This window comes from Drosophila gunungcola, unplaced genomic scaffold (assembly GCF_025200985.1).
Source record: "Drosophila gunungcola strain Sukarami unplaced genomic scaffold, Dgunungcola_SK_2 000001F, whole genome shotgun sequence".
In the NCBI taxonomy this organism is placed as follows: domain Eukaryota; kingdom Metazoa; phylum Arthropoda; class Insecta; order Diptera; family Drosophilidae; genus Drosophila; species Drosophila gunungcola.
This window is the reverse complement of record NW_026453197.1, coordinates 9,157,567-9,182,231: the sequence shown is the minus strand read 5'-3', so window position 1 is coordinate 9,182,231 and position 24,665 is coordinate 9,157,567. Positions and strand designations below refer to the sequence as shown.

Sequence of the window (24,665 nt, the reverse complement as noted above, 5' to 3'; positions counted from 1 at the left end):
ATTAATCCGAAGCCGTTTTAATAACAAAAAACTTTAGAAATAAAATAGTAAATTAAATTGAAATCTTTAAAAATTCTTAAACCTTTCCTCACTGTTCTATTTATAAGCCTTGTTACATGTCATTACATCTTAATTTAAAAAAATTGAATTGCTTAATTATTGCTTAAAACATTTTAGGATATTTCGGAAACTCCCAATTAATTGTTGCTCTTTTATTTTAAACGAACCCTTTTTTAAATTCTTAATTTTAAATGTATAGAGTTCCTATCCTAATACTATTTTTATCCAGAGTTTCGGTGGGATTTCGCTGAGTGACCCGATAGACGTGATGATGGCAACACAAACGGATCCGCTCCAATGATGATGAGGATAATTCAATACGCTCAAGATGGCCGCAAGTGTTGCACTTGACGACACCAGACGCACGAACAAGGATACGACGAGGTGGCATGGAGGGAGGGACACAAAAATCGGGTTGTAAACATGGCATAAAGCATGACAGGGATAACAATGCCGATGACATAAACACGAACAATGGGCGGGTGCTGGGGCTGGCCTTTCAGGGATTGGGATTCGCTCTGTGTCCGATTCATCTGCCTGAATGGAGCAATTGTCTGCCTCCTGTCCCTGTCCATAATTCTGTCCGATATTCCATTTCCCTCGTCGCTCCTCGGTTTGTCGGATGAAACACTTTCCCACTGAAGCTAATGAATGTCATGAACAGGACCGAACAATTGGACAGGCCAACATGGTTCGCTCCGGGGGTTTTTACTTGTGGACCGGGAGGACAAATATTATATTGCCGCACAAGGTAGCTTCAAAGTTGTCGTACAATATTAAATTAGTTTAACAAGACTGCAAGAATTGGCTAAACGAATAACAAATCCTTTCGAACTACCTTTTTCAATCAACATCATTTATTATATTAAACTTTTTACAAGGATAGTTAGATTTCATGTTATCGAAAGTGTTTTACAAAAAAAATTAAGTTTATAATAGCTATATTATTAGCTTTCAATCCAAATTAAAATCAAATATAATTTCACAATCATATAAAATTAAAAGATTCCTATTTAATTGTCTAATAACTGCCCTAGTTTTCAAACAGTGCTGACCATTTTTGTGTGGACGAATATTATATGATTATTATGGCCCTCGCAATTTAAAGAGGCTTTACGCCATTAAACGAAGTGAAGAACATTGGTAAATTATATTTGTATTAAAGAGTAATAACGATATATTATTATTATTATTATTTTATTATTATTATTATTGAAGATTTAAAGGCCGTAAGCCTCAAATTCTTTTCCATAATAGAACCAGTGATAAAATGTTGTCCTTTTTCCAGTTATCTATTGATTTTAGATCAATAGTAATAAAAATTAAGTTACACACTTGCGAACTAGATAATAAACAAGGCAACATGCTTTACTTTGGTGAGGAGTATTTATTATATATTATTTCCAAATCATTTTGATCCTATTTAACCTCCTGTGTTTTAATATTAAACTGTATATAGCGCCTTGAATTTTCTTGTGTATTCAATGCACTCGTTGGATAATGGAAAATGGACAATGCTAAGCTGGTGGGACATTGAACATTGCTCACCGCACGATTCAATGCGACCGAGTGTAACATATATCCCCCAAAATGTCAGACTTGTCCAACTCAGTGTCTCGGTATTTGTGGCCATTGTGGGTGTGGGCTTGTGTGTGAATGGGCCAAAGTGTTGGCCGTGTCAGAGAACCTGTCAGAAAAGCAAAAAGGAGGTTCAAAGCATGAAGGTGGCTTCCACACATCACGGGACATAATTGAAAATTGACAGTTTATTGCCATAGACACGCCCACTTTTGGCCTGCTGGCCTTGTTGGTCATGATTAAAATAACAAAAGCACGCAAACACATACAGGGACACACTAGAGCACACATACACACACACACACACACACACACACACCTCTTTTAGGGACGAATATGTCAGTGGGTGAGCTTTAATTTCGACATAATAGCTGGCAAATTTGGCATTGTTCGTTGCTGGTGGAGTTGGTGGAAATTCAGATGGTTTAGTGGCCAAAAGTGGGTGGTTACGGATCAGATATATAACAAGCCGCTCTATTATTTTGCGGTAATTGGTTTTGTTTTCGCAATTTCAATTGTTTTTGCTGCTGGGATGTTGCTGTTGATATTGCTGTTGTTACTGCTGTTACTGCTGTTGTTGCTGCTTATGTACGTCTAAATTGCTGATATTGTTGTTGGCATTGCTTGATTCTTTTATCCTAGCAAATTTAAGCCACATTGCTGTTGGGTGTGTGTCCTGGTGTCCCCTATCGTGTTGCATATTCTGCAGCAGTTTCTTTGTTGCATGTATTTCGAACAATGTTGCTTTTCTGTTTTAACATGAATTAATACTTTTTGCTGAACAAAATATTCTTTAAATTTAAATATAATTTTACTTGTTTTCAGGTATTTTTTCAGATCAAATTTATGATTTATTTTTCTCAGGAAAGCTTTTATTTAACTAATTTGTCATCTTTATTTATTTTCAATAACCAGCTGAAGTTCTTCTTGTTGCTGAGGTGCTTATTCATTTTTTAAACAGTGTTTAAATGTACGATGATATAAATATTTCGATTAATTACATTATTTGGTACTTATTTACGATTATCTGAAATATTTTTATTAACATAGAATTAGTTGCCTGTTGATTAAAAATATAAAGGCCAATGCAAAAGTACCGACCTTAATAGCCTCTAGCCCTTTAAACATTTTTGTAATTGCACAACTTTTTTTTCGTTGCACCATTGTAGGTCATTCCACCATTGTTCCGTTCGAATTTCCTTTTATTATCCCAGGGGTGGCAACTGTTGAGCCGCCTTTGTTCAGAGCACATCCAAACGTCCACCTTTTGAATATTTGATGTGCTACTTAACCACACCGGCAAACACACAGCCCCAAAATCAACGCCCAAAAATTTATTTGCGGACAGGTGTCGTGTTTATGGTTAAACATTCGCCAGGGAATTGCAATTGTAATTGAGGGCCTTTTGTTTGCGCTTGTTTGCTGCTACTGTTAGGGTAATTACTGGCTTACAGCATACAGGAAAATTGAATTAGGGTAAACACACGTTCTGGTAACAAAAGTTAAGGGATTAGCTTGATCAAGGACTTCAAGTAGAAGTGGTCAACTTTTCATTCTCTGCCTTTAATTTGCAACTTTCGAGTTGGCCTGTAATCATTGCTGGCGAAAAGAAACTGAAACTCTCCGAGGAAAAAGTGAAGAGGGGGGACCAACGAAAAACTTTGGCGCCAAGACGACATTTTAGGCCATCGCAAGAAAAAAGTTTTCCAAAGAGAAAACAGACAGGCCAACGGGGCTGGGGTGGTTGTGTGGGTGTGGAAAACTAGAGGAAAAGCTTGGGGATGTGCCCGCAACTGTAACATATTTGCATAAATTTTGGGTTCCCCCCCCAGCGAATTCAACTTGAAGCCTGTCAGAAAAAAACCGGGAAAAAGCCGAGAGTAAATGGCAAGGATCGTTGGAAAATTTCCTATCTAACAAGTTTGAAGTTTTCCTTCTCTTTTTTTTATTTGAAGGTGGGCACGAAAAATTAGCAAAGACGCGACTTGAACAAGTGACAGCAGCGACTCAGTTCAAAGTTGAAATCATGAGAATTACTTGTCGGAAAAGTTTTTTTTGTATTTTTCCTCACTTTTATTTAGCTTGGTGAAAGGTGCGAGATGAGTTTGCCACACAAATTATTTGTCATTATGCATTTGTGAAAATGTTTTCATTTTACATGCCCCCACAATTTATTTATTTCTCGTGTTCGCCTTTGTTTACCTGTGCAAATTGGTTTAGCTTTTTTTGGCCCACTGATTTATGCATTATGTAAAATGTTTTCAACACTGGCCCAGGAAAATCATTTGTCATAGCAGCACACCAGATTACCATTGCAAATTGAAGAATACCTGTTGGCATGTGGACGTTGGGGTTAAAATGGAGAGTTAGTTGAATTAACTTTACAGTCATTCTTAAAACTTACAGAAATAGCACTATAGTCACAAAAAAACACCATTAGTTTTTTGGTTTTGATCCAAAAATGTACTTTAAAGCTTTAAGAATAAAATAAAAAATAAATATTTAATAAAGCATCGATTATAAAAACAACCGTTAAACCTACCCAACTAGGAAACATTATATGTTTAACTTTCCAAAAAGCTGACCACAACTTCTTAGAAAACAACGTTTTAGGCCACTCTACGATTTTAAATCCACACAGCCCCAAAAACTGTGAGAAGTGCCGACTTAGGGCAAATCAAAGTCAGCTCGTCTCATCTCATGGAGCATTTCAAATTGCAATTAGCCACAACAAGTCAGAGCGATTAAGCCATGATTTGATGGCTGAAAGGGACAAACTGAAAGAGACAAAGCATCAGTGAGAGTCTGAGACGATGAGGGAAATATGGAGGAATAAACGTGCGATTACTAAACTCTCAGCAAATGTCGACGTCGAGGAATTGTCGCATTGGCAAAATCAACCAGAGTCAAGCACGCACATCCACTGGGAAAAAAATATAAAAAATTTATATGTAAGCCTTAACATATATAGAAAAATAAAATGTTTTCCTCCTTTTAATAGTTTTTTGCTTTACTTTGGATATATTTCATATAATAAATAATATATTGTTTATAATTTTAAACATTTTTTTTTCTAATTGCAAGCTAACCTCTCTAATTTTTTTTCATGTGTAGAAAGAGAGATAGAACAAGACAGCGACATCTGTGACAGAGAAGGAGATAGAACATTAAACAATTTGTTTCACATTTGTGGAACCTTTCCCTATCCACTTTCCCTTTATCCACCGACTTACATGAAAACTTTTTCCAGACTTCGTCTTCCCTTGGTATAAAAATATCCGTGTGTGGAGTATCTATGTTTTAAATATCTGTGTGCGATGCACCCAAAAGTGTGAGTCTGTGTGTGTGTTACTTGTATAACATTACAAAACGGTACACATGTGCAATCTGTCTACGGTTAAATTTGTTACGCTGCACGCCATACGAACATAAAAAGTGCATTTCCAACTTGGCACCATTCGACACTAAAGATTGCATGGAGAAAATCGTCGCTCCCCTTTTCCTTCCCTGACCACTGGTTTCCACCCCTTTCACCATAGTTTTCTCGCTTTCCCACACCCTTTCACCTTTTCTAGTTTCGTATGCAAATTGTCGTTTAAGCAAAAACACGTGACCCTTGTGCGACAATCGCTTCATAGAATATTAAAGGGATTTCATTTACAGCTAGCAAACTGAAAATTTGATTTTCGTGGGTGAGGTTTAAGAAGCAAATTTAAATTTAAAATTAAAAAATTAAATTAAAAAAACGATTAATATTGCTTAAATACTTGTTTTAGATTTCTGCTTTGCAGATTATGTTTATATTAAGTTCACTTTTTTGTTGATATAAACCTCTTTTACTACTGTCAAATTGATTTAATGTTAAACTCTTAAAACTACAAAAATTTGCCTTTCCAATCACAACCAGAAATTTAGCATTGAATGTATTTCAAATGGAATTGTAGATTTAGCAAAACAGCTTAAGCTGGCTAATGAAATTCCAAGAACAAAGTACTTAAACCATTTGTATTTATAACAGCACATAGTATGGGTTCATCTTTAAATTGAATATAAAACGTTACATTCTGGTAAATTGCACAACGAAAGCAGCAGCAAACGAGCCAAGGAATGAATCCTGTAGTTAAGGTTACATATGCATTCCCTCTGCGATTTCTCTGTCTTTTTCCTGCCCCTATTGCCCTCCCATTCTCACCCCTGTAGTTGTCGCCGTGTCAAACTGCCAACAGCTAAAAGACTTTGGCTAACTGGGGAAAAAAAATCACCCAAAAAACAAGAGAGAAAAAAGTTTGAAATTCGAAAGCGAACCTATGAGTACCCAGTAATTTTTTTGGATTTTATTAAATTTTTTCATATACTGCATTTTAAAAATATAAAATAAAATGAATATGAATGTGTTAAAAAATTATAAGTCTTATTATAACAAATTTATTTAAAAGTCTGTCAAGTTATTTTTTTGGTTTATTTCACTGGTATAAACATTAACCTAATAAAATGTTTTTCTTTGAATAGATACAAACCCCATCGAGAGCTAAAATTCCCACCTTTGTGAGGAATGCTGCCGAATTGAAAATCCAACAAAAGGTAGTGACTAAAAAAAAATGGGAAAAAGGAGAAAACTACTGCAACTGTCAAATGCATTATCATGGCATCTTTTTGCCAAAAGTTCAGAAGGTAAAAACCAAAAGGAAATGCAGTCAAGTGCTTAGAAATGAAGCACCATTCAGATCTCAGAGAACTTATTTAAGATTAAAGATGCAACGCCAACCAAACCACCTTTGAATGTCAGTTGATGAAAGGTAATTGTATATTCAATGTGAATTAAAAGCGGAGGTTGAATTAATTTTAAATTGAATGTAATAGGAAAGTAACAACATTAAAAATTGAATGAATTACCATAATAATAGTCTTTGTTACACTTTCACGCCTTTAATTGTTTCCAAATTGTTTTAATCACTCTGGTCTGGATTAATTGGTATAATTTAATTAGTTATTCATTTACACAATCCTTTTTTTGTAATCGCAATAATTTACGGTTAGCTTATCTAAAATTTACTTTTGCAAGCAATATGTGTAATTTAAAGATTTAACGCCTAATTTAATTCAATTACTCCTAGTTATTTAGCTCTTGTCAGAGGAAATAAATTTAAATTATATTGTGTTGCTTACTTACCACATCTATTATTTGAACGTATATAAGGGCAATAGATTTAAGGCTTAGCCCTTTTAAAGTTTCACCTCCTGATGCCGAAACACAAAATAAATTAAAGCAGTTCGAAATCACGCATACGCCATGGAGCCCTGAAATTCCTTTCTCCACCCCCATGAACAAAGTTTCTTACATGAATATGTATATAGGTATAGATTTATATAGAGATTTATGCAGCATCAAGTTGTACAACACCCCCGTGGACAAAGTAAAGCATAGTTAGTAGTAGTCTACACTTTTTAACCGGGGTTTTGTTTGGGGGTTAAGCATACACGGTTGAGGCGTTTAACAAAGTTTAAGGCAACCACAGGTTTTTCCAGCATATGTGTGGGGAAAAACGGAGAATATGTGAACAGGAGGCGGTGGACTCCACTACAAACTGCACTTTTCCTCGGCAGCTTCTGAAACTTTTTGCCCATGACTAAGAAACTTTTGGTACCACCCAAAACCCAGCAGCTACATTTTCAATTGTTGCACTTGCCAATGTCTTGGAGCCTCCTTTTTATCTCTGGATTTTCCCTCAGGTCCAACAATTAAATCTGCGGCCAGACTGTGCGGCAATTATAAGCGCACATCATTTCGGTTCAAGAGTTTTTACTCTCCCATTTTTTCGCCCATTATTATTCGCAAAAGCTTTTAAAGGGTAAGATAAATTTCACGCCTAAATCACCACCGTTTTGAGCCACATCCTGCGCCACAAATTCAAACAAGGCACAAAGTTTGCTTGTTTGTCGTGTTTGGTTTTTGGTCTAGAACTCTCCAATTTGTGAAACAATCCGACCGTAAATGTCGGCCTATCTATGCCAACTGCAGTACTTAAAGCGCTTTAATTAAGTTCGACTTGAGCCGGATTGTTGGAGTAAGTTTTTCCCACAACAACCCTATCCGAAAAGCTGATTGAAAGTTGCGAAAATTGGTGTCAACACTTGGCCACATGACTGGCAAGCACCAACTATCCCAACTCGATTCTCTGATTTTGCCCTTGCAGCAAGTTTTTGGCTTTTCATTAAAAACTTTTTCGACTGTTTGTCATTTTCGGAGTATGTCTGTTGCACAATAACGTCCTCTTTAAAAAGTTATCTTACCTAAAAGATTTAAAGAGCTTCAAAAAGTTAAAAATAGCAAATCTATTTATTTGTAATATTTTTTTTAATCCTAAATTTTTCTTCAGAAATAATCATTTTGTCGTGATAGCTTTGAAGAATAAATTAATAAGTAATATACCATACCGACTAACCTAGCCTGATAAGGATGACGGTGAGTCATTGATGACCTATAAACATTAACTTTTGAAGCGTCACCGAATTATAAACGTCGAGCGTTGTAGATAGATGAAATATAATTCGTGCTTTCGAAGAACTTTGTTATCAGTCCTCTCAGAAAAGCACTAAGTAAAACCACCAAACAACAGATGAACATATGAAAACAGTATGCCAAGGGAGGAATAAGTCAGTTGCTGCTTTAACACGATCGCTTAAGCCCGACCATTAAACAAAAATGCTCAAGTTTGCAATTGTTTTGTTTTTTGCTATTTTAGCTGCTAGTTCCGATGAATCCGTCGCAAATTTCATCACTTTGTCAGGCAAACAAACCGAATGTGATGATTCCTGCGTAAGGACTTTGAAACCGATGCTGGATCTATTGACTGCACAGCAGAATCGATTAAATGACTGCGAAAAGCGCTCTACGAATGCAGCACAAGTAAGGATTGAGGGTCAGCTAGAAGACCTACGCAAAAATGTCGACAAATTTTCACCTACCTACGAAAAGATCGGCTTGCGATTCTTCTATATCGAGAAAAGGCAAAAACAAAATTGGTTTTCGGCTGCAAACTTTTGTCGCCAAAAAGGCGGCTATCTTGCAAGTATCCGAAGTGTAGAAGAGCTTACCCTAATCTCGACCAGGCTCAATGCGGGCGTTGAATTTTGGATAGATATCAACGATTTGTCCAACCAGGAGGAGTACATATCTTCGTCTTCCGGCAAGGTAGCTCCTTTCTTGGATTGGCAGGACGGCGAACCTAGTACTATGGAAAATACTCAGCGCTGTGTCTCAGTGATCAACGGAAAAATGAAAGTTAACTTATGTGCCTCCAAAAACAATTTCATTTGTCAATCAGATGACTAAAATTAATTTTTAAAATAAATAAATTACTAATACGAAAAATGTAAATGATAAATCTTGATCTATTTTGGATATTTGTAACAGCTAAGCCTGCAAGAAAGCTTTTTTTTAAGTAATTTTAACGATTTATAATTTATAAATTAATACATCAATAAATATTAAGTTGATTTTATAAAATAATAATATTTTACTTAACTATTGTAGTTCAGTGTTCAGTTTTAAAATAAAACACTGGTTAAAAGTGATTTAATATTACATTTTAAATAAATAATTTTTTTAAAAATTTCTAGAGATTTTTTTGCATACTTACTAAGTACCATGCCGCTCTAATAAATACATAAATATATTTAACTGAATAAATTAACATTATATTTTGATTTTAAAAAATATGTTTATTTCATAAAAAAGATTAATGTTTTTAGAAAATGTTATTTTTCAAGACCAGCCTGGCAAATAAAAAGAGATTTAGTGTTGCAGTGGCTATCGTAGTAATAGCCGTTGTACAGAAAAATACAATGCTGCATATTTTGGTGGTTATCGGGTTCGCCGTAACCCCAGTTTAGAAAGCCAGCCTTCTTGCCGGAGCTCGAGTGGACGAACTCGCCCTCCGTTGCCAGATCAGTGGTATCCAGCCAGTAGACTTCGCGATCGGCAAGGTGCTCCTCGATTTTGGACTGTTCCCTAGAATTCTGGATGCTCGCCAGGTGTGCGCCCATCTGGCGGCAGAAGTTTGAGGCCCCATACCAATTCTGCCTGGTGCTTTTCTCAATGTAGTAGTATTTAGAATCGATCTTCTCGAAGTTCGGTGGAATGTTTAGGACGTTCGATTTGGACTCCGGCCAATTTCCACTGCTGGATAGCTTGGCCAGTATGTCGCTCAACTCGCTTCCTATTCGAACCTGATTCGCCTGAACGTCGTTAAGTTTGCTCCTTTCGCAGGCATCCCACTCCTTCTGATGGGCTGCCACATGATCCAGCATTCTTTGAAGCGCCGAAAAACAGCAACCATCTAACTGAGTTTCCAGCTCTGGCAAATGATCTCCGGAAATCGGACCGTCAGTTGTTATTGCAAATGATCCGTAGACCATAGCCATCATTAAACCACAAAACAAAGCTTTTGCCAGACCAAACATTTTAAGGAGTTAATGTTTTCCCGATCGTGTTAAGGTTGCAACTGATTTATTTCGTCTCTGTTGGACTGTTTTTATATTCATCTGATTCGTAGGTATTAGTCGGAACATTTGCAGATCTACCGTCTATTCTTAGATTACTGATTTCGCCGTTTTGAGAATTCCAGCATTCCAGTGATAAGCAATCTATGAATTATTGCATTATTATTTACGTATATACTCTGGCTAATCAATTCTGCGTATTCCTCGGCTTTTGCGAAAGCTGATCTCTCAAACAATAAATTTATTAAATGGTTATCATCAACAAACTAAAATGTGTTGTTATCAGGGACCGTAATCACATAAGTAATAAAAATCACAGTTTAATAATTAACATTTAAATAATTTTTAATTGCTCAATAAATAATTATTATTATTTTTTCGCTTAAAATTTCGTTAAAAATCGGAAAAGTTTTTTTGTTATCATTTTTCGAAGATACTGTTTTGTAAGCATATAAAGCGAAACAAAAACATACAACTTAACTTAAACTTTTTTCATCAAAACCGGGTTTTTCAATATTATATGATAATATATATTTTGTTTGATTTAAATTTTAGGCCATAAGCTCATTTTAAACACAGTTTGAAGCGGGCTTTAAAAACTCTCTTGTGACAACTTGAAAAACAACCGGAAAGCGAGCCCATGACCAGCTTCTTTTCAGCCAGATATATACATATATACATAGACGCATAGCGCAGACACTGCATGACTAATGCGAATAATACATAAGTGCTGCTAATGCACAAGAACATGTAGCTCGGCTTGAAATTGGGAGCGGGAAATTTTTGGAAGCTGGAATGCCTGAGAACGGGAATGAAATTGGGGGGGGAACCGGAGCATTGTCGCAATATGACGCATACGCGTATATTTTATGGCCAAGAGATATGGTAAAAACGGGGGGCTGGGCAGATAACTATGACTTCATTATGAGCTCATGCCCGTAAAGTGCAACCAAACCGAACCAAACAAAACCAAAAACCCAAGCAGCGGAGGCCCGACAACTGCCAGCATAAGCCAAACATTAATAATAAACAACTTACAAGCCATAAACCAATGGGATGCCGACTACCAACTACCAACAGCCAGTAGCAGCGGCAACGAGCCTCAAATAAATTACACCATGAAAAATAAACAAAGTCAACGAAGGCAGTGCAAAAAAATCACCCAGAGCAAATGACATTAAAAGAATTGGAAGGGGGTTGAAAACGCATTTCCAGTTAAAAAAAAAAAAACAACAAAAAATAAAGCGACGCATAGTGAGTGCTAAAATTATGACAACAGGCGGCTGATCCTGCACTGGCTATAGCCCAATAAAAAATGTAAAAAAAAATAACCAAGAGTGAGAAAAATGGAAAAAAGAAATCTGCACAACTGGCAGCCAAAGAGCAATGGAGATGGTACAAATTGACATTGGACATGGTAACATCGAAATGGGCATGGATGTGGCTGGGATTGAGTTTGAGGATGTCCAGCGGCCATAGGGACATGGACATCGGCGACAGTCGACTGACGGAGAAAAACGTAGAAGAAAAGGCATGCTGCAATCCACGCACTTCACACTCACCAAAGAGCCAACAAGCCAAGAGATTTTCAGATCCTACGAAACGTTAGCCCACAATGTTCAGCGGTTACACTTTCTTTAAAGGCGAAAAAATACCTTTGTTAATAGTTTTTTAAGCCGGCTCAAGATCGTCTGATTTTGGTTAAAATTAAAAAATAAATTATAAATGTATTCTTTCCGATACATTTATGTTGCTGCAAAGGCAACATTAAATTGAATACGCGTCTGCACCTTTGTGTTTTTAAACTATATTTTGTGTCAGGCAAAGATTTAAAAAATCAACATTATTAGCAAATATTAAAACAAAATATATGTAAATCTAAAAATTGCCAAAATAAAAATATATTGCCAATTTCATAACTAATTCCAGAAAATACTGAGCAAAAGTAATATTACAATTTTAAGAACGTTATCAAAAAAAATCAGCAAAATTACGACAAAATATAGTGAGTACCCATCATAAAAAGTGTAAAAAACACAGAGACAGAGAGCGAAAAAGATGGTGAATGGAAAGAGATGGCTAAACTGAGATAAAAAAATTTTTTGGCAAAAAGCCTGGATGGTACAAAAAAAAAAGTTAAAAACTATAAAATTCGTATGTGTAAGTGAAAATTTGCGAAAAAGAGGCGCAGCAATGGAAATGGACACCATTGTCTCTGTGCGTGCGAACGAGAAGCCATGGGAAATGGAGACAGAGATGAAAGATTGTATGGAGAATAAGGCAACAAAGTTGCATGGGGCCAAACATAACGAAAAATCGAGGAGTCCATAAGGCCACAGCGTGTGGCGGGCCAGTGAAAACCCGAAAAAAAACAGTATACAATATGAACGGGGCACTCTCCGGCAAACTTTGGCAGTGGGACAAAAACATAGGAAAAAAAATAAGGGGAAAATCGGGAGACTCTGGTGACACAGTGTCATCTGCATACACACAGCTGGATATGGTCAAGTTGGCGAACCAAATTGCCTGGGAGTGTCGCCAACTGTGATGACTTCAATATGCACTATCCTCTGATCCAGCGAATCCGAGACACAAAAGATGGGGACATGAGTGCCCAGGTCTCAGGACGAACAAATGCAAATTGATACACAGCTGAAAATGGCAAAAATTAATCGGTTTAGAGTTTGCCGGATAAAGTCAACAGAAGCCGCAGTCATCACTAGAGGCCAATTGTCAGGTGTCGAACCAAACGAATGCAGTTGAATGTTGGCAATAAAAAAGACAAATACAGCAGGAATTGAGATGCGGATTGTGCATTGATATAGGAATGAAGAGAAAGGGTTTGGCTAAGAGAATCCGAGAGGTGAGATTAGTTTCGTAAACACACTCTCCTTGAAAAAACATTTATTTAATTTTTATAAATATCAGAAGCAATTTCCTAACCTTAAAAATCTAGTTTTTTTAAAAGATCTATTCTCACTATTGTATACATTAATTCTAAAACCAGCTTTGCGGCTAAAACAATTACCACGTCATTTACGTTCACCTTTGGGTCTTCTGTTGTCGAAGTTCCAACACAGTCCAACCTGCCTATGTCAACTGATGACGGGGCCAGAACTACTTATTGCATGGCCAAACAAACAGATTATTTGGCAAATAAGCCGGGCAAACAATCCAAGAACTTACCCATTGCTTGCGCTACCTCAGACGGGCCCAAAAAGCAAACAATCCACACAAAGGGAGCGCCCAACGGTTTCGAAATTAATTTTAACCCTGACCAGGGTAGCATACACACTAAAGAGCCAAGTTAGCTTGCCGGCTCAGTTGGCTTTGCTTAACTGATTAGGTCCCTGGTCGGTTATCGAGGGCAAAAGGAGGGCTGCGAGGGGTAGGGCTCCGGAAACAGAGTCTCGGGTTCCCCACGTAACTCCCATTCTACATACTGCCACCATGAATCAAAGCGGAAAGTAATGGCCAAAGTTACAGGGAAGACACTTTAGATCGTCCATACTCCATATGACCAGTGCACATAGAAAAACATTTAAGTGTAATGATATAATAAAACGAAAACGGAAAAATACATTTAAATAAATTGGCACCTTTTTAACAAAATAAAAAAAAAAAACAATAACAAAAAAAATATAAGTTTTAACATTTTTAATAGGGTTTTTATCATGTAAACATTAGAATAAGTGATAATTTACTTTAGTTTACTTTAAATTAAGCTTTTCACACAAACAATGTTTTTAATTGCGCCCAACAAGACAAGAACTATAAATTGAACTGCGAAAACTTCTAGTATAAATCTATTAAATCTTCTTAATGTCTAAGAAAAATAAACAAAACAATTTCCATGATGACAAGACTTTTTTTTTCATCGGGTCGAAATCTGTGAAAATCATATTTATTCACAAGTTCAGATAAAAATATACAAAAACTTCACTTCTTTTTACAAAAGAGACTACTTCTTTTAGCAGTGCATGGGCCATTCTTTGGACAAACTATATGGACCCAAATAGCCCCAGGCATCATGAACAGGAATAAAAACTGTACAACAAATGTCATAAAACGGTCACTCACCTCGATAAACTTTGCTACGCTTGCTAGCGGCCACGATTTGTTGTTGTTGCTGCTGCTGTTGTTGCTGCTGGACAGTTGCTGCGTCCAGTTGCAGCAGCAATCTAGGCGCTGTTGCTGCTGCGGCCGCCGCTGCTGCTGCCTGTGCAATGTTTCCATTAACATTTGTCACAGCCGCTGGCGTCAAATGTTGCTGATGCTGCCCATGTTGCTGATGGTGATGATGAAGCTGCTGTTGCTGTTGCTGCTGTGCTGCGTGATGCGGATGGGGATGGGGATGGGGATGGCCATGTGAATGGGCATGGGTATGAGTGTGTATTTGGGGATGATGGGCAATGGCGCCATTTGGGGCTGTCACTGCCGGCGGTCCATGTGCCGGGCAAAAGCTGCGATATTCGCCATTGATGTCGATGTAAATTGGCGCCTCCACAAGTGGCCAAGCGGCGCCAGTCAAAGATGTTGCTGTGGCACCACCCGCTGCTGTTGCTGCCGGTGTTGCTCCGGCGGCTGCTGCTGCTGTTGCTGCTGCTGCGGCTGCCGCAGCTGCTGCTGTTACTCCATTTGGTTGCAAGGTAATCAATTGCACGGGCAGTAGCTGGGCGCCATGAATATGCGGCAGGCCGGCATGTTGAGCACAGTGTTGCTGTTGCTGCTGCTGCTGCTTGGGTGACAACTGTTGCTGTTGCTGTTGCTGTTGCTGTTGCTGCTGTTGTTGCTGCTGCTGCTGTTGAATTTGCTGCTGGTAATAAACCGTTGTCTGCTCGTAGGCGGTATAGCCCAAGGCCGTTGTTGTTGTCGTCGTAACCGACGACATGTTGCCGCTAGCCAGCGATGACTGCTGCAGTTGCTTGGCCTTCAAGGCAGCAGGCTGAAAGGGTGGCGCCAATGGGGTAAGATTCGACTTATAGGCCTTTATCAATGCACTGCTGGTAGATGTTGCCGCTGTGGTGTTGTTAGTGCTGCTGTTTCTGCTGCTGCTGATTGCAGATGCACTAGTGGAGGCCTTTTGATTTGCTTGCTCTCCGTTTTGCACTTTGCGGCCGGACCTCGATCTATCGCTGATGGGCCCACGGCCATTTGTGGATATTTCGCTGCTGCGATTATTATTATTGTTGTCCACCACCGGCAAAATTGCCCGCGGTTCACGACTATAACCTGACCTTTCGATTACCTGATAACTTTCACCTATGAAAGTCACCAAGTCGTGACAGGCTGCAGTCTCATCGTTATCGTCCTCATCATCGCTTTCGATAACATGTTCGATTATGCGCAAGTTATCGTAGTCTATGATTCGGGCATAGCCCATACCCAAAGCTAGACCTGTGAGTCTGGCCACATCATCGATTTCCCCGTCTTCATCGGATACAATTGGCACCTCGACAACATTTGGCTCATGTTCTTTTACAAGAGTTTTTTCTAAGATGTCCTCTTCCTCCTTCGATTCGTCACCATTTATCGCAACTTTTCCATCACTGTCGTCATTATCATCGCTTTGCATTCCATTTGTTTCCACTTGTATTTCAACTTCCTCTTTAATTGCCCCTTCAATTTCCATATCCTCTTCAACAATTTGACTCAATCTAGGTTTCAGGGGCTTAAGCTCCGATTCATCGTCATCATAGCCATCAGTTTGAGTGCTGTTATCGATAAATATCGTGTCTGTTGAGCCATAATAGTCGCACTCATCGCATACCAACTCCAACTTGCTTTCATTAACCTCCAAGACAGCAGTTGCCATTTTTATTGATATCTGTAATTCGAATGCAACTCACTTCAGTTGTTGTTTAGTAATTTCTTGGTTCCTTCTCATAAATCAGAGATTTCAAATTGAGATTATGTTGTGACAACAGTGGTAAATTATTGGAATTTTCTTTGCACATTGTTGCTGAAAGTGTCATTTTGCTGCTGTTCAAACGAAGTCATATGATTTGAGCTTGGTTAAGCATAAGGGCCAAGTTTTTGGCTCAATTATTTACACCTTTCGGATTGGCAATGCCTGCAACGAAACGGAAAACAGAAAGAAAATTGTTTAACTCAAGGAGTTTTTCACTTTCTATCAACTTTTCCCTCTCAAGTTCGAGACGAAAGTTTGACTTGTGTTGTTTCTTGCCTTTTTGCCCCTTTGCTTCTTGGCAAATTGTTTATTGAAAGTCATAAAATATTTATTTTAATTAAAAGCAAATCATAAATGCAAGTAAAAAAGGAGGGCGAACTGGAAAATGTTTGTACAACTCAAGGAAGGAGGGATCTCCCATTACTTTTTCTAGAAAACATAATTTAATTGGTTGAAATTTTGTAAATTGGTTAAAGTTCCTTTATTTTTAGCTAAAAACAATCAATAGACGACAACAAGTATTTTTATTTAATGCGGTTCATGTCATATTCTATGATTGAAGTAAACTTAAGTTGACCAATTATAAAATATTTAAAATAAATGGCAATCAAAGTGAAATATAAACCAGTTAATAAACCGTCAAATAAATTTGATTTAAACGTAATCTCATAATTAAAATGAATTTTGCTTTAAATTTATTTTGCCACAACGACACCCAAATAAAACGTTAAAGGCAATGACCAATTCAGTTAGATCTGCACAAATGGAAATGAAAATCTATTCAACAACTTTTGCCACATGCCATCACGCACACACGGAGATTGGTCAATATGCAAAATGTATGTGTAAATTGCGTTTTGGTCAACAATTTCAATATTTTATGCGGACGACCTGGCGTATGAGCAATGTGTCCAGCCGGCAGACAACAGAAAATGCTGTACGAGTTCTTGCGGCCAACCAACTCAATAAATAATACATATATAATACCGGAAGTTATTTTCTATTCCATTTACACTACTTAAATATGTCGAGAGACTACTTACTTAGCTTGGGCATCAAAGGTTCAATGGCAAAAATATTAAAATTCTGATTGGATTTGTATGCAAATATGTTTTTCTGGTGGGAAAATACGATATTTACAGTAAAAATTTTATGTAAGTTTAATATCGTTTAAGTTATTTGATAATATTTCATTTAATATTTAATAATCATTGCAGAAGAATCAAATGTATCAAATTTTAAACCATTTGTGAACTCAATTTAACTAATTTAAAAACTAAATGTTCTTTTTCGAGCATTAACAAAATACTTGATGTAATTAATACATTTTTTTTTATTAGTAATTTAATTTCATAATTAAATATTATAACAAAGGCAATGTAAATATATATCAAAAGTAATTGGTTAATAGTCAAAGTCAAACATTTAAAATTAAATATTTTTAATCAATAAATTTTAGACTTACGTGATAAAACTTTGCCAGTAAATGTTTACATTTTAATGGCCAATAATAAGTTAAAATTATACATTTTTTATGTGACAATTTAGTGCTCATTAAAACAAGGCAAATAAGGCAACGCTAAATGGTTGAACTTAGCAAAAGGGTTATGCCGCATTTTTAAAAGGGTTTGTTCGCAAATATGGAAAAAACCTTAATTTATGCTTGCGAAAAAGCCAGCCACAAAACAAATATCATAAGCCAAAATGAAAACAATTGAAAAACATTATCTAGAACGCATTTGATAAAATTTCAGTGCATTTAATTTAGCGCGGATGTGCGGGAAAGCAGAGAAGCTATTTACAAAATAGCCACAAAATATTTGTGAGCTCATTTCCATTTCCGAACGCGCGATTTCATAATTGAATTGCAGAAACATTTTCAAATAAAACTAATATTTAAACAGTCCAATAATTACGAAGTCGGTGGGAAATAGGCAACAGAAATGAACATCAACTAAAAGGGAAACCATAATTGAAGTGTTGCAATTAGATCAAACCATGCGCGACCATAAAAATATTTTCAGAAATTATTTTATAAGCATCCCTTGCACCAGTCATAAATGAAAGTCAAAGTCACTAAAGTGGGTGTTACTAGGTGGGCGTGGCACTGCAAACCAAACGCTCCGGTATTATCAATAAAGCCGAGCTGCCGGGGAAAAAGTTGCTAAACGATGCACTCTCCGCAAACTTGGAAAAATGCAATTAAGTTGGCAACGCCAAAGGAATGACGTGAAAAGGGATTTCTGGTGGTTCAGATAGTTTTAGTATCTTTAGTGTGGGCATGTCCTTGTGTGCCTGCGCTTCAGTGTGTGAGTGAGCCAACAAATTTAATTAGCGCCACAAGATGGTAAAAAAAAATAAATAAATCCACAGCATAAGTAAAGATATTGCTGCGTTTAAGGCCCTCCGCTCCAAGCCAAAGGAAGATAACTAAATACGTATTACAAATCACCATTCATAAATAAATCAATTCATAAGGAAGGGTCGGAATAACAGGTTTAACATTTAAATAACTTTATGCCTAAAAGCATATATAGTGATAAAAAAGATAGATTTGCTTAGATTAGAAATAAGATACATTTATTGAACAATTTAAATCATAACTTTTTTTACATGGGAAGAAAAACTATAATAAACCAAAAAACTATAGAGAGAAAAAAATATTTAATATATTATTCCTGTATAAATAGACTATAGTTAAGCTATGCTAAAAATATTTACAAAGAAATTATTAGCCATGCCATGTCATTTGAAAATATACCGTTGTTCTAAGATCTCGAACAAACGAAGTAGTCCGTAAGATCGTAACAGTTTCCATGAGTGAATGTTTCTTAAATAAACTTAATACACATTTTTCTAATATCTAATCCCCTAAATACCTTTCACCACAAACTGAAAAACTCCTTGTGGTGGCTAACTCTGATTTTGTTTCCCCAAAGTAAAGGCTACCTTTCCACAAAGTTTTCTTAGAACCGCTTAAAACTCAAGATTGACAGTATGTGCTCACACATTTTCACTCAAACCGGCCACAAACTTTCAGAAATGAGTATTTTTATCAAAGTTCTCTCTGTTTTCCTAAGAACCTCTCTTTCTCTGAGGACTACCCACTCTCACGACGCATGAGTAAGCGATATCCCGTAGGAACTATCGGAAAACCGAAACCCATTCCGATTGCGAGCTTTCGGCGTTGCAAACGCAACAAGTTAGACATCAATTTTATGACCACCGGCAAAACAACACAAAAAAACATGAATGAAGGTTTTAGTAGAGTGTTACCCCCAAAATATTCAGGTAGAGTAGTTTGGCTCCAATGAGTATAAAATGGGGTAACTAAAACATTTAACTAACTTAAAAGAAATCTTTTTCAAAAATTTATTTAGAAAAAAACGGTTCTATTATTGTTTGAGTGTTATATTCGTTAAATATTTTTAGTGGCCTTTCCACGAGTTTAATATGACCTTTAATTGCAAGAAACAGTAACCGCAAACAGTAAAAACTAGAAAATCATTAACGACAATATCAATTACATAGTTGCATGTCATTTGGAATAAGAATCGGATATGAAAGATGCTTGAATTTTGCGCCTAAATGACCCTTTTGATGTTTTGCTACTTCATTTGACTGCCACTTCTCGATCTCTGGGATTTCGGTCCCACGCGGCGTATGATTAATATTTGTATTAATTTGTTTTATTGCTCATACGCCGCGTGGTCCGGGATTATCTTAGATGCGGCCCAATGATAAATTCGCTGCACGCTCATCACGCCCCATTCACATGACATGACGTTTGACTAATGACAGACCACCGCCCCCACGTACCACTTTTTTCCCATTCTCGGAAACTTTTATAGCTTACCTTAAAGCTTAGCAAACAAAAAAAATATATGTATATATATAAAAAGGAGCGAAAGCAAAAGAATGGAACAGAAAAGTAGGCAAGACATTATAACATAGATAAAATGTTGACAACTTGCTAACAAATGAAATGCAAACATGTTGCTGCAGGTCCTTGAAGACAATGATGATGACTTGGAGGGGGATAAGAAGGATGCTGATGAGGAAGCCACACAAAAGGGAAATTTATATGTAGGCCCACGAACAGTAGCCTAAGCCCCACAACCGATAAGACCGTGGCGGCAAAAATTTAAAAGCCGAAGCCAAAATACATCCATCGGATCAGAGAGCCACATAAATATCCTTTCTAACATTAAAATAAATGAAATAACAAAGTAATCAACACTAAGTGTTATTTCAGTGATTCAAAGATTTAAAAACAATGGCAATAATTTATTAATATACTCATTTTATATAGTAACAGCAAACAAAAACATTTCCTAATATTTTTTTTAAGCCGTGACTCACAAATAGAAAACAACTTTTTTTGAATTTCTGAAATGATTATTATTTTAAATTAATGGCATTATGAAAATAAAAACAAGAAGGAAAGCAAACTTCGGCAAGCCGAAGTTCATATACCCTTGCAGCTATTGCATTAATTAAATACTTTTGAAAACATTTAAATTATGATTTATTTGAGTATGTGCTAAAAAAAACATTGAAACTATGATAATTTGCAGCTCAATTATTAGATAGTTATTTTTATATATTTTTATTATTTCTATGGGAGCTATATGATATAGTCGTCCGATTTTGATGAAATTTAAACCGATATTCTGAAATATTAAACCATTACTAAATGTCGAAGAACTAAAAAAAAAAATTAAAAAACAGCAAAGTTATAAGTTTTTTTTATTTTTTTCCGATTGTTCCTATGGGAGCTATATGATATAGTCGTCCGATTTTGATGAAATTTAAACCGATATTCTGAAATATTAAACCATTACTAAATGTCGAAGAACTAAACAAAAAATTAAAAAACAGCAAAGTTATAATTTTTTTCATTTATTTTTCCGATTGTTCCTATGGGAGCTATATACTATAGTCGTCCGATTTTGATAAAATTTAAACCATAATTCTGAAATATTAAACCATTACTAAATGTCGAAGAACTAAAAAAAAAATTAAAAAACAGCAAAGTTATAATTTTTTTTCATTTATTTTTCCGATTGTTCCTATGGGATCTATATGCTATAGTCGTCCGACTTTGATGAAATTTAATCCGTAAATCGGAAATATTTAACCATTACTAAATGTCGAAGAACTAAACAAAAAAATAAAAAACAGAAAAGTTATAATTTTTTTTCATTTATTTTTCCGATTGTTCCTATGGGAGCTATATGCTATAGTCGTCCGATCCGGCTCGTTCCGACTTATATACTACCTGCAATAGAAAGACAACTTTTGGGAAAGTTTCATGCAGATAGCTTTAAAACTGAGAGACTAGTTTGCATATAAACGGACGGACAGACGGACAGACGGACAGACGGACATGGCTAGATCGACTCTACTAGTGATGCTGATCAAGAATATATATACTTTATAGGGTCGGAAACGTCTCCTTCACTGCGTTGCAAACTTCTGACTGAAATTATAATACCCTCTGCAAGGGTATAATAAGCAAAAAAAAATGTTAAAATTGTTTGCAGCTTGCTTTAATTTTTAGTTTTATCTGAAGTTCTTGAAAATTACACAATTTTATTAAAAGCAAAATTTGTTTATTTCCAAAATGATTCTTCAAATTCAAATAATAAAAATAAAAAATAATAAAAAGTTTTAGTTTAAAAACAAACAAAATTCCTGAATACACTGAAGAAAATATTTATGATAGGCTTCTGTACAAAAATGCATGTGTTGAAAATTATTAAATTTCCATTTCCATTTGCTCAATATTTTTATATAATTTAATCACATCGATAATAATAAAAATCGTTATAATATTTGCCCGAATCTTTATAGCCCTAATCGAAATACTCTCGCAGAGGGTAGATACAAATTTTGAACGCGTCTTGCAGACAGAAAAACTGTGAAAGGAGCTTAAGGATTTAGGCCAAAACATGGAATGGAAACGCAGGGAGTCCGGAAAAGTGGAATGAAAATGGTGGATACGAAGGCGGACCAACGGTGTGAGTAATTAAGAAGCAAGTGCGTAAAAGCTACCCGCACGAAAATGACGCAAATGCTCCGCGTCAGACGAGAAGATGTGATGGTGGAAAAGAGGAAAACCCCCCGAAAGTAAGAAAGTAAGAAGAAACGGCTTCAATTAATTGACTTGAGGAATTTTGGAGTAAGAGGAACATTTTTGCTGCTGAAAACGTTTACATTTTTTTTGTTGTGGCATACTTTTAGGCATCACTATGTAGGGTTTTACTTAATGCTGTTTAAGCAAGAAAAGCTGCTTAAGCCCAATCAAAACGACTTAAACAATGAATCTTGCTGTTATTTAGACAGCTCCGTCTGGGCCTGTTTTTAGTTCTTGTGAATCAACAAAATGCAAATCACATTTGGCAACAGCTGCCTCGTCTGTTTTGCAATGGAAAACAAGTCAATTATAATTGACAATCTATGGGTATAAAATTTCCAATTGGCCGAGAAGGCACGTCCCAGACATAAAACAAAATTACAAAGCCCACAAAACAGAGATAGAACACATACATGGACAATAAACAAAGTGCAATTAGTTGATATACGAGATACCAAAGGGTGTATATGGCACATAGGTGGAGCAGGTCAAAGTTTATGGCCTGCCGTCCGGTGCTGCAAAATGCAACTCATATTTCACAAGGCCAAAAATGTCTCGCTGGCTGCACATAAAACATTTTACTTGGCAAAGCCCAAACTGACACTGATGCTGACACTCCACACAACTCATCTGTGTCCCCCGCTGCAGTCCCTCTGACCAACCATTGTGAATATAATTTGTCACTTGCATGGTCTTTATATACCGAAAACACGGTGAGCAGACAGTCAACCGGAGAACACTCAATACACAAAGAAATTATCTGGGGTGCGGCAACAAATTATGATAGCTTTTCTTAAATTGAAGCCAAAAACCATAATATTCGTTATTTTATAAAATATTTAATAGTAATACTTGAGGGTAATATTGATGTTTAAACTGATTTTAATTACAAAAATTAAAGTATTTATAACGAATTTTTCTCACATTTTCAGTGAGCTGATCTTACCTACACTTAACTTAATAGGTAATCAGTAATCACAAAATGCTTTCCTACTTATTTAAAAACTAATAAAAACAACCTTGAAATTATAAAAACTGCCGAGTCATGAGAATTTCTATATGAAAAATTATACCTATCTTGTACTTTTTTTTTCACTATCCTTACTATATTTAAAGATTCTAGGAAAGAAGATTCTAGCCCATAATTTTTTCGGGTGTAAGGGCACAATGAAAGAAAATACCGGACAGGTCATCCTTTTAAATAAAACACAGCAAGTATAACTGTCAGGCTGCTGAAGCTGTCGTTTATCACACGTGTACGTATACTTCTCGCACGTACATATAGGTTGACTCTGCATAAATGTCAAAGAAGATGTGCTATTTCACGTGAGTGTGTGTTTGTAAGTTTGATATAGGGGATTTCCGTTCAATTGGGCATATTTGATTAACAAATTAGGTTTAAGCCAATTTGATGAACAAAGAGGAAATATTGATATGGAAGCGGATGTTCAATTTGGTGCATAGATATTATGCATTGCACCTTAAATAAAGGATAAGTTTTATATTCCACGAATTTTTTGGAACACATTGTGCACATGTGTAAAAAAAAATGTGCTACACTTTACTCGTATGTTATTCCTAAAAATTACGGTTTTTTTAAAGAACTTATTACCATACATTTTAAATGCATAAATATTCCTGAGGTTCCTGTCTAAAAGGTACCATAAGGTATCAGCATTCACATTGTTCACAATTCAACTTATCTCACGGGCCATAAATAATAAGAAGAAAGCGTGTCATTCTAAACATACCTTATGCTTCCACCTTCTGGCTCCATATAAATATCCATTTCGTGTTTTGTTTCTGTGCACACTGACAAGTGTTAAAATAACATTTGCATTGCATTTTAAATGGCATTTTCAAAATAGAATTTCCGTGTGAACTTTTTCAGAAATTCTTCTTTTATTTCTGCTGTGATGAACGTTGAAACCAAACAATCAACAAACGAATTTCCTGGTAGTCCAGCCTCTGCTTGTTTTGGGTCGGAGTCAAAATGCTACATTTAACCGAGGAAAACATCAAACATGTTAAATAAATGTTCGCTTTGGGCGGAATGCTGTCGTCCCTGATTTTTGGACGCTTCTATTTTTAGGTGCCTATCCGGAAAAGGAAATCAAAAAGAATTTCATCCACCCACAAACGCAATTTTTGCATACACTTATTCACACATACAAGAGACTACTAAGGGCCTAGGGCAAAAGTCATAGCATACTTTAGTGCGCTGCCCACAAGTTGTTTTTTTTTAACATTGTGTAGGAGCTTAAGGGTAACCAAAAATGGGTTATAATGAAAATGTGAGCAACTTTATTTTGAAAACTTTACTGATCTAGTTTTGATATTATAAAAAAAATCTTTACCTATTTTTGCTAACAACGATTTTTTAATAAACGTGTGCTCGTGCATTACAATTTTTTTTTAAATTTAGTGTGTAATAGGAATGGAGCTATAAAATTGCATCGGTGCAATTTTTAAACA

General features: G+C 36.1%; 3 protein-coding genes and 1 long non-coding RNA gene across 4 annotated transcripts in view; 1 reads left to right on the top strand and 3 right to left on the bottom strand.

Annotated features, from left to right (window-relative positions):
- LOC128263482 (ecdysone-induced protein 74EF-like) overlaps window positions 1–24,665 on the bottom strand; it is a 60,912-nt gene that overhangs the window by 30,076 nt on the left and 6,171 nt on the right. The window contains exon 2 of the mRNA XM_052998553.1: window positions 14,221–16,213. Within this exon, the coding sequence (XP_052854513.1) occupies window positions 14,221–15,955 (1,735 nt within the window). The 5' untranslated portion in view covers window positions 15,956–16,213. The remainder of the gene's footprint in view (window positions 1–14,220; window positions 16,214–24,665) is intronic.
- Window positions 3,676–4,287, bottom strand: LOC128262944 (uncharacterized). The gene is made up of 3 exons (XR_008268386.1): window positions 4,181–4,287; window positions 4,043–4,112; window positions 3,676–3,968 (listed from the first exon to the last, which is right to left on the bottom strand). It is a non-coding gene; the product is annotated as an uncharacterized LOC128262944 (long non-coding RNA).
- Window positions 8,293–9,010, top strand: LOC128262942 (C-type lectin 37Db-like). The gene has a single exon (XM_052997532.1). It carries the CDS (start codon window positions 8,342–8,344, stop codon window positions 8,969–8,971), a length of 630 nt encoding a protein of 209 aa, XP_052853492.1. The 5' UTR covers window positions 8,293–8,341; the 3' UTR covers window positions 8,972–9,010.
- Window positions 9,382–10,167, bottom strand: LOC128262941 (accessory gland protein Acp29AB-like). The gene has a single exon (XM_052997531.1). The coding sequence runs from the start codon at window positions 10,099–10,101 to the stop codon at window positions 9,397–9,399; it is 705 nt and encodes a 234-aa protein (XP_052853491.1). The 5' UTR covers window positions 10,102–10,167; the 3' UTR covers window positions 9,382–9,396.

Excerpts from the sequence above, each read along its gene's own strand:
- LOC128262941 (XM_052997531.1), bottom strand. The coding sequence starts at position 10,101 with ATGTTTGGTCTGGCAAAAGCTTTGTTTTGTGGTTTAATGATGGCTATG.
- LOC128262942 (XM_052997532.1), top strand. The coding sequence starts at position 8,342 with ATGCTCAAGTTTGCAATTGTTTTGTTTTTTGCTATTTTAGCTGCTAGT.